The sequence below is a fragment of the Trifolium pratense genome, linkage group LG4 (assembly GCF_020283565.1).
Source record: "Trifolium pratense cultivar HEN17-A07 linkage group LG4, ARS_RC_1.1, whole genome shotgun sequence".
NCBI classification, from domain to species: domain Eukaryota; kingdom Viridiplantae; phylum Streptophyta; class Magnoliopsida; order Fabales; family Fabaceae; genus Trifolium; species Trifolium pratense.
In genome coordinates this window covers 18,360,704-18,371,412 of record NC_060062.1, presented here as the reverse complement: position 1 = coordinate 18,371,412, position 10,709 = coordinate 18,360,704, and the positions used below count along the sequence as shown (strand labels likewise).

The window sequence follows — 10,709 nt, the reverse complement described above, 5'->3', positions numbered from 1 at the left end:
AGATTAATAAATTTAAACTACTTAAAAAGTTAATAGATTAATAATTTAATCAAAGTACAAATTTTAATATATAAATAATATTCATAGTAAAAATATTATTCATATTAACTTAATGGCATGCGGCCTAGTAGGTGTTAAAGTCTTTTTTAATGGCATGTGGTCTGACCTTTTTATTTAGATAATTTCTCTTTAGGTCCCATGATTCTTTTTTACCCTCGAAAATTCAATTTTGCCCTTGAAAAAAATTCAGTTTGCAGAAATTGGAGTTTTTTCTAGTTCAAATTCAGGAAAAATTAGATAAACAGAAATAGAATTTTTTTTCAAGGAAAAAAAATTTGGTAAACAGAAATCGAAATTTTCATTGAAGGGCAAAAAAGAAATCCAAGGGGTGAAAAAGAAACACCGAGGGTCTGAAGAGAAATTATCTTTTAACTAAATAGGCTTATAAAAAAAAGTTTTGATCTGTTCTATTTAAAGAAATAATTTGGGTCTGACCTGAATCTATGTAGGCTAGGCCATATGCCCTTGCCTATTCTCATCTCTAATTCTATTGTGCATCAAATGCCTGATCTTGATGCCAAAAATACTGTAAAATTCTCTTCCACCTTCGGTACAGTTTCATACATGTCACTTCAGAAATACTTTGTAATAGAAGACAAATGCTAATATTGGAGGAATACTTACTTACTTGGGCACAAACCCAAAAGAAAAATACTTAGAGACATATTCATAAAAGACAAAAAGTTAAAGTAAAATTAATATTGTCACATCACTTAATATTTTCTTTTTAATTTATTTGGCTTATGTATGTATGTCTAATATTTTTCTCTTGGGTTTATGTTCAAGTAAGTGTTTTTCTGGATAACTTAAATAGGTAGTTTATTGCAGATAGTGTCAAAAACTTGTCAGAAATTGTAATAATGTTTTACGATATTTTTAAGAAATAAAACTCATATCTTTATATGTTTTACCGTTTAAACGGTGATTTAATTGATGAAAGTTGAGGGGTCTGTAATGGTGCATAACTCAAACTTATGCACCGTACATAAGCTTGCTTCCTATACCGCAACTCATTTGTTTCCTACACCATGCATAAATCCCAACATAATTGCTTCGTACACCCCAGACCATTTCGTCATACACCCCCAACATAATTGCTTCGTACACCCCAGCCCATTACGTCATACACCCCTCAAACATAATTGTTTCGTACACCCCAGCTCATTATGTAATACACCCCCAACATAATTGCTTCGTACACCCCAGCTCATTTCGTCATATACCCCAAGTCCATCTCCAAACTAATTGCAACTAACGGTTATCATTTCTAATTCACTTTTTTGTCCAAAATCAAACCAACGCCAACAACAACACGAAATCACCATGCATAATCATGTCTTATGCACCATAACCACTCACCCTTCATCACCATCACAGAAATCATCATCACCGTCACCGAAAATCATCAGTCATCGCCATCACAAAGCTCATCACCATCGCCGGCCACATCACAACATCATGGGAATCATCATTCATCGCCAAGTTCGAGATTAGTGATTGAAAATGGTTTCTTAATAGTATATCAATTCTTAATAATAATTTCATTGTTCTTTTATTTTATTAGAAACCATTACACAATTATTTTGGTTTCACATACAATACAAGACTATCAAAACCATTAAACCACAATTATTTTGGTTTCAAAGTGATTTTGAAAAAGCTAGACAAAGGCAGAAATTCGTTTTACAACGGAAGAAACAAAAGAGATGATGAGGCTTTACAAAAAAAGTGGTCACTGATTGATTGATTCACATTTTGTTAATTGTTTTTATGTTATAAGTGTGTACTATAGTTTGTGAATAATGGTTTAAATATTTATCACATTTGGTCTTTTGTTTTATTACAAAATCATTAGACAATTATTGTGGTTTCACATAAAATACTATCAAAATCATTAAACCATACTTATGGTTTCAGTAATAATCATTATTTAAAATCATTTAACAATAATAATGATTTCAGTGTATAACATCTTGAAATTATTTAACAAATATCAAGGATTTCAAAAATCTATTTTACCCTCATAGAGTGCCCAATAAGAATAGTAGTATTACCACCGACTAGATTAAGTTGTGAACGTGGTAACCCAGATCTAAACCTTGCAACCATGAAGTCCAATGTAACAAGGATGCTTGAAGGATTGGTACACAATAACTTCTCTATTGCAGCAAAAATAGTATACGAGTTGGACTGGATATAAGCTTGAATCAAAGAAGCAGAATAGTACCATGCCCTTGCAAAAACCAGAGGTAGAATACTCTGTTGGAACATCTAACATCCGTTTTAGAGTATTAGTAATTATTTAATTATGCTATTATTTTAATTGTACAATTGATTGTGTTTATTTCTATTATGAGGGATTAATAATCATAATCGAATTTTAATTGAGAACTTAGACTAAGTTAGTAATTAAAATAGCTATTAAGTAGAATATGTTATTGAGTTATATTACTTAATTGTTAAGTGAAAATAAGTAAAGAGGGGGGTGTAGAAAGTAAATAGTAACCTTGAGTATATAAAAAAAATATAGAAATAAAAATTCATTTGGTCAAAAACAAAAACAAGAAGAACGTAGAAGAGGAAAGAAGAGAAGGGAAGGTCTAAGAAGCATAGAACAAAATCAAGAAAAAGAACAAAAATTTCAACTTGAGATAAGGTATGGGGGTTAGTTTTCATGATTTAGAGGCACTGACGGAGCCAGAAAATTTAGGTTATGGGGACGATAGAGTTAAACAAAAAAATAAAATTTCAAAATGCCACTTCAACAAAAATAAAAAGTTACTACTCTTTTGAGATAAAATGAAGGTTATATAGTGGTTGTTAATGTGTTATATATGAGAAAGAAATTGGAATAGAACAACTTAATGGTAAAAGTTTCTTTTAATTTCAAGAATACTCCCTCCAATTTTAAGCAACTTTTTACTTTCTAAGCTCATTCGATAGATGATGCATATAGTACTATGAGACCGAAAGAGTTAAAGCTTATATTTGAAAAATGTTAATTAGTGCTTCTACTAGTTAAGAAAAATTGTGTAGTCAAATTCTTAAAAGTATAAAAGGTATTTATTTTTTCAATATAATTTTTTATTTTTTTTTAGTTTCTTAACTAGTGCTCCAAAAACACTAGTTAGTATGCCTTTTAAATTTTAATAATTTAAAAATTTATATATTAGATATATAAACGGTATTAATAAATTTAACTAGTATGCATATTGCACATTTCACATATTAACTATTCACATACTATGATTCTTGTGGTGGGTGGGGATTGGCATATAGTATATACAAATTTTTTTAAAAATTGTGCAGGCACATGCCCACAGAGTGATACATGTGGCTCCGTCCCTGTTTAGAGGTGAAATCATTGAGAGAGGAGGAAATCCTTTTCTCCATCCCTTTCTCTCATCCATCTCATAAGGGTTTGGGTGGAAATTGATGGGAATGTGTTTATTATGCTTCTTTATGTGTTTATTCATGATTAGAGATGAAATTTATATGAAAAAAAATATGTTCTTGATGTGTTGTTGTTGTTGTTGTTTGGGAGTTTCACCAAATTGGTATTTTAGTTTGATAAATAACGCGTAAATAGTTTAGGGCGTTACAGAACAAAATTGAGATTTATAAATTCCCCAATCACTATTAAAGGTTTTGATGATAACAAAGTATTAAATGTACAATTGGAGATACTAAAATTTGATTTTAAGTATGCAGAATTATTTTGAAGATAAGCTCTGAAGACATGCCAGAAGATGACCATTCAGAAGTTCTGAAGGCTCAAAGGATACCAACGTTTAGAAGATGTAAGCTTCAGAAGTTGAAAGCTCAGAAGATGACAAACCTCTATACAAGATCTCTCATCTTTTTGAAGATTGAGTTATTTGGTTTGAATCATTGAGTCAACACGTTTATGAAAGACGAAAGCGACTATACAAATGGTTCAAGATAGCTTTCTTACATTATCCCTAGTCTTAAGGAAGTAACGTGATATGTCTGGTCTTCTTTGCTGAGAAAGGAAAGTTTCTCTGCGTCAAGCCAAAGTTGTCAAGACTCTTGTTCAGAATTGAATGATAATTAAAATTCATGTCAAGACAATTTAGCTCAGATCAAGCTGGCAATCTTATCTTCATCAACTGTCGAATGCAACGTCAATATTTCATTTTCATATATATATATATATATATATATATATATATATATATATATATATATATATATATATATATATATATATATATATATATATATATATATATATATATATATATATATATATATATATATATATGTATGTATACAAGATGGATTGCATCTCTGCATACACTTACCTACGCGCACACAATCGAATTGAAAGAACTTTGCACAAAGACTTATAAGCTCTGAAGCTCTGAATCTATTATACTCTGATAGTTGCTAAAACACTTGTAACTTATCATACTTGTGTTTATTTAAGTCTTAGGTGTATTTCTATACTTTCATTTGTAAACCTTTGTGTTTATTAGAAGTCTTTTATTTAGATAACTTGAGCATTTGAGTAGGAAGTCTCTTGTTAGTTTTAACTTGAGCAAGTGGTTGTAATCTTGGTGATTATTTTAGTGGAACTCTCTTGGAAGTGCAAGAGGACTAAACTACTCTCAATTTGTGAGAGGAACCAGTATAAATTCTTGTGTGTTCTTCTTTCCTCTCTATCCTCTTACCTTATGTTTTAGTTTTATCCGCTGCTATCTCGAAAAAGTTTTAAAATACTAAAACACAATTCAACCCCCCCTTCTTGTGTTTTTCCACCTTCATACTCACAAGACAAAGAATGGTGGTGACTTTAATACCAAATTCCTCATGAATCATAATCCTCAAGCCAAGAGCAGCACTTAATCTTGCTCCCAAAAATTGACATGCTATCAAATAAGTGAATGTATGACTATTGTGATTGAATTTTGACACTAGCTTTTGAGAAAAAACTATCATGAACAAAGAGGAAGATGTCAAAGAGGAAGATGGCGAATGCCTTGGCTACTATGGCCAATGCCTTTGCGCAGGATACTGCCAACCGGACTGCAGAAAGAGAAGCATAAGAGAATCGGAGGGCGAAAGATGATGAACTAAGACTTCATAGGTTTATGAACAACAAACCACCAATTTTCAAGGGAGGCCATGATCCTGAGGAGCTCAAAATTGGATTGAAGGAGTTGAGAGAATCTTTAATGCTATGAAATGTTATGAGGAACAAAAGGTGGTCTTGGGAACCTATGTTCTGCATGAGGAAGCGGGCAATTGGTGGAAGAATGCTTATTGGAGGATGGGAGCTGGCACCGTGGTGATTACTTAGGGAGAATTTCAAGAGAGAATTTTTGGTGAAGTACTTTCCTGCATATGTGAGGAACCGAAAAGCTATCGAATTCATGGAACTTAAGGAAGGGAATTTATCAGTTGCCGAGTATTCTGTAAAATTTGAAGAGCTCAGCAGGTTTTGTCCTCGTTACAACACCATAGAGGCGGAATATGACAAGTGTGTCAAGTTTGAGAGTGGTCTGAGGCCGGATATCAAACAACTGATTGGTTTTTCTGAGATTAGGGATTTTGCGACCCTTGTGAACAAAAGTAAGATATGTGATGAAGATGGAAAAGCTAAGTCAGCTCATTATAAGATGATGAAGGATAAAAGAGGAAAATGACAAGACCGTGGCAAACCATATGATAATAAAGGGAAAAAGAAGGCCGAGGGAAATGGTGGTAAGAAAGAAGTGAAATGCTTTATGTGTGGAATAGTGGGACATAAGATTGGTGAGTGTAAGGCTGAAGGTTTTAAGTGCTACAGGTGTGGAAGGTTTGGACACAAATCCGAGGAGTGTAAGAATCTGATTGTTTGCTTTAATTGCAGTGAGGAAGGCCACATTAGCACCGTTTGCAAGAAGCCAAAGAAGGTGAGTGGTAAAGTATTTGCTTTGAGTGGTGATGATGCGGGAGAGAATGACAACTTGATCAGAGGTACATGTTTCATTCTCAATACTCCTTTGAATGCTATTATAGATACTAGAGCTACACATTCCTTTATATCTCTTAATTGTGTGAAACGTCTTAATCTTGCTACTACTATTATGTCTGGATGCATGGCCATAGAGACACCTGCTAGTGATTCTGTGATTACTAAGTTAGTTTGTGTTAATTGCCCTGTGACTGCTTTTGGTAAAGATTTTGGAATGGATCTTGTTTGTATTCCCTTAAGTAATATAGATGTTATTTTTGGTATGAACTGGTTGATGCATAATCATGTTCACATTAATTGTTGTGCGAAAACGATAACATTTCTGAGACTGGAGGAGAATATGAGTTCGAATCTTATGAAGAGTGAAGAAGTAGTAAGATTTTTGAAGGAGCATGCAAAGTTGTTTGTTATGTTTGCTTCGTTGAAGTTAGAAGGAAAATATGAAGTTAACGAATTGCCTGTTGTCTGTGAGTTTGCGGATGTATTTTCTGATGATGTTTCAAATTTACCACCTGAAAGAGAAGTGGAGTTCACTATCAACTTAGCACTAGGTACTAGTCCAATATCTATGGCACCTTATCGGATGTCAGCTTAAGAGCTTGAAGAGTTGAAGAAATAGCTTGAAGATTTGTTGGAAAAGAAGTTTATTAGACCAAGTGTTTCACCATGGGGAGCACCAGTGTTGTTAGTCAAGAAGAAGGATGAAAGTATGAGGTTGTGTATTGATTACCGCAAGTTGAACAAAGTGACAATTAAGAATAAGTATCAACTTCCGAGGATAGATGATTTGATGGGTCACAGTTTTCCGGTATTTGAGGGATGCGTGACACACAGTTTTAATTGTCGCAGTTTTCTGACCCCCTCCCGATCGCAATTGTGATGGATCGAACTGTGATCCTCCATATCAAGCTCCAATTTTCCGATATTTTTAACAGATGAGTGACACGTGTACATTAAAGAAATTAACGGGTCACATAAAAAAAAGAAGCAAAATTAGATTAAACAATTAAAATTCCTGTTCTTTTCACGATTCCTCGTTCTTCTTCTCTCTTTCAATTTTCCTTCCATGTCGTCGCCGCCGCCGTATCTCACCCAGTCGCCGCCTCCGCCTCCGCCGCCGCTGTATCTCCAACTTATTTGACTGAAATTGAAAGATTTTTTGAATGTAATTTTAGGATATCATTTTTAGTGATGGTAAGTTTCGAGTAAAGAAAGAACTTGAAAAAACGCTTTTCCCCTCTTCTTCAAATTTCAATGGCTAGAGGCCCAATTTCATTACTTTTCTACTTATGCACACGAAAAACAAGATATTTTTCAATATTCAAACCTCTTCTTATCAATCACTCATTGATTTCTTTTTCAAATTCTCAATTTTCGACCCTTTTGATGAACCCTCGTTTTGTTCCTCATTTATCTCAAAGTTTGAATCTTTATGGTGGTAGAAATCTTTCCATGAGACCGTTTTCAACAGATGGCGAGGAGGGTGGTGAAGAAACTGGTTTGGATTCGGTACTCGAAAAGGTTGTTTGTGAAAATGCTGATTTTGAACTTGGTAATGAGGTTAGTGATGATGTTTATGCTTTATCTAAAAATAGGCTTGTTTTAGATAATGGCAATGATGAATGCAATTCAGAGATTGTTGATTCTGTAGAATGTAATAATAGTAGTAGTAGTAGTAGTAGTGATAATGGTAGGGATAATGGAGAATTAGAGAAGAAGAGTGAGGTTGATTTTAAGCACGTGGTGTCGCGTGATCCTATTGAATTGTATGGTGAGCTTAAGAGTGTGGAAAGGGGTGCAAGGTTGACTAGAGCTGAGGTGGAAGTGTTGCAAGATGTGTTCCATTATTTTGCTAAATCAGGTTGGGCATCTGATCAGGCACTTGCTATTTACATTGGTTTGTCGTTTTATCCAACTGCTGCACACAAGTTTCAGAACTTTTTCAGGCAAAAATGTCCTGAAGATGTTGCTAGGTACTTGATTTCGCTTGGACCGTGTGATGAAGCTGTGAGGTTTTTGTTTCCTGTATTTGTCGAGTTTTGTTTGGAGAATTTTATTGATGAGATCAAGAAGTTTAGGGAAATGGTTAAGTCGGCAGACCTCAGGAAACCTCACACTTGGTTTCCTTTTGCGAGGGCCATGAAACGCAAGATAATTTATCACTGTGGGCCTACCAATAGTGGTAAAACTTATAATGCTTTGCAGAGATTTATGGAGGCGGAGAAGGGTATTTATTGCAGTCCACTTAGATTGTTGGCTATGGAAGTTTTTGATAAGGTTAATGCCAAGGGTGTTTATTGTAGTTTGTTAACTGGTCAAGAGAAGAATTATATCCCGTTTTCAAATCATGTTGCGTGTACTGTGGAAATGGCTTCGACTCAGGAATTGTATGATGTGGCTATTATTGATGAGATTCAGATGATGGCAGATCCATATAGAGGGTATGCTTGGACTAGAGCGCTCCTTGGGTTGAAAGCCGATGAGATACATGTATGCGGTGATCCCAGTGTTTTGGATATTGTTCGAAAGGTTTGTCAAGACACAGGAGATGAGTTGCATGAGAAGCATTATGAGAGGTTCAAACCGTTGGTGGTTGAAGCAAAAACCCTGCTTGGAAATCTTGAAAATATTAAGTCTGGGGATTGTGTTGTTGCATTCTCAAGGAGAGAGATATTTGAGGTTAAATTAGCCATCGAGAAACACACTAATCATAAATGTTGTGTGATATACGGAGCTTTGCCACCGGAGACTCGTAGGCAACAAGCTAATTTGTTTAATGATCCAAATAACGAATATGACGTTCTAGTTGCTAGTGATGCAGTGGGGATGGGCCTGAACCTTAACATTCGAAGGGTAATTTTTAATAGCCTTTCGAAGTACAATGGTGATAAAATTCTTCCTGTTCCAGCGTCACAGGTTAAGCAAATTGCAGGGAGGGCTGGTCGAAGAGGATGCCTTTACCCTGATGGACTCGCCACTACCTTGCATTTGGATGATTTGGATTACTTGATCGAGTGTTTGAAACAACCCTTTGATCATGTGACGAGGGTTGGCCTTTTTCCTTATTATGAGCAGGTCGAATTGTTTGCCGGACAACTTCCTAATATGACATTCAGCCAACTTTTAGAAAAATTCGGTGAAAATTGCCGTTTGGACGGATCGTACTTCTTGTGTCGACATGATCACATAAAGAAAATCTCTAATATGTTAGAGAGGATTCGAGGGTTATCTTTAGAAGACCGATTTAACTTCTGTTTTGCCCCTATTAATGTTAGGGACCCAAAAGCTATGTACCACTTGCTCAAATTTGCTACAGCGTTTGGTCAGAAGGTTCCTGTAAACATAGCTATGGGCATTCCAAAATATTCGGCACGGAATGATACAGAACTTCTAGACCTTGAGAGTAAGCATCAAATATTATCTTCATATTTATGGTTATCAAACCACTTTGATGAGGAAAAATTTCCATATGCCAAGAAAGCTGAGGCCATGGCTTCAGACATTGCTATCTTACTTGGTGAATCACTCAGCAAAGCAAATTGGAAACCTGAGTCAAGGAACATAAGGAAACCAAAAGCTGCAAAAAGTGAAGAGCCTCAAACAGAACCAAGAAGTGATATTTTAGAAACTGAAAAGAAGAATCGGTTATTCAAGACCACAGTCTCTTATTAAATTATATGATGACAAGTACCTTTCGACGTATAGCTTCTTTATTTTGGTATTTATCTAATTTACTGTTACCCTTCCTTTATATGACCATTAAGTGTCTCTAGGATTAATTACAATAATATGCTTTGAGATTATATTGCAGATATACCACTTTTTTTTCTTGTAGTTATTGTTGTTTTCTTTTATTCCTGCCAAAGTTTGCATATTAAAAAAATTGGTCCCTGCATTATTTGTAAATATTCATTTTAGTTCTTATGTAGCGTAAGGATCATTTTCTGTGTATTACAAGGATCATTTTCAACATAATAAAATTTTCAGGGCTAAATATTTTGAATAAAATCGTGAAAGGTAAGTCTTTATTAATTAAAGTAACGTTAGTAATCATTTTAGAACCGTCTCTGAGAAAATTCAAAGAGAGTAACATTGAGGCTGCAATACTAAAGCTCTTATCACTAAATTAGCGCCTCAAGTGTAAACGGATCAAATAAAACAAGGACAAAAAGAAAATAATGGCATATTTGTAAAGACGAAAAACAACATAAAAATTACATGGTCGGGAAACAAAAGTGTGACTTAAAATTGTATCTCTCTATCTCCTAATATTTTGATCAATCTGATATACACTTTCTGATCCTTACCTCTTTTTCGTTGCTTATTATGTTGTCATTACATCAGACTTTAGCTAACCACTCTTTCTTAGGTTGGATCCTCCGGTGTTGCCTCGAGGAGCCGTTCCTATTCTATCTCAAGTATGAAGTTGTTTATTAGCAGCCAAGAATGTGGATCATATAGGAAGGAATGCATGGAATGTTTTGAGTTTGAGTTTGTGATGTTTACTCTTCGATCTGATTATATTTGTCCAAAAAGGTGCAGACTCTTGTTAACATTTGCAGTGGTATTATTATATTGCCATAACATCATTAATTTAACTGAATATTACTTTTATTTTTACATATAACAAACAGGTCCTATATTTAGCCATTGACGTCGTTTATTTATT

General features: G+C 34.4%; 2 protein-coding genes across 2 annotated transcripts; both read left to right on the top strand.

Moving 5' to 3' along the window:
• Window positions 1–5,390: 5,390 nt before the first annotated feature.
• On the top strand, window positions 5,391–10,667 carry LOC123924191 (DExH-box ATP-dependent RNA helicase DExH18, mitochondrial-like). The gene is made up of 2 exons (XM_045976997.1): window positions 5,391–9,758; window positions 10,410–10,667. The coding sequence occupies exon 1, from the start codon at window positions 7,295–7,297 to the stop codon at window positions 9,710–9,712; it is 2,418 nt and encodes an 805-aa protein (XP_045832953.1). The 5' UTR covers window positions 5,391–7,294; the 3' UTR covers window positions 9,713–9,758; window positions 10,410–10,667.
• On the top strand, window positions 5,811–6,635 carry LOC123922213. Its single transcript, XM_045974954.1, has one exon. The coding sequence runs from the start codon at window positions 5,811–5,813 to the stop codon at window positions 6,633–6,635; it is 825 nt and encodes a 274-aa protein (XP_045830910.1).
• Window positions 10,668–10,709: the final 42 nt, after the last annotated feature.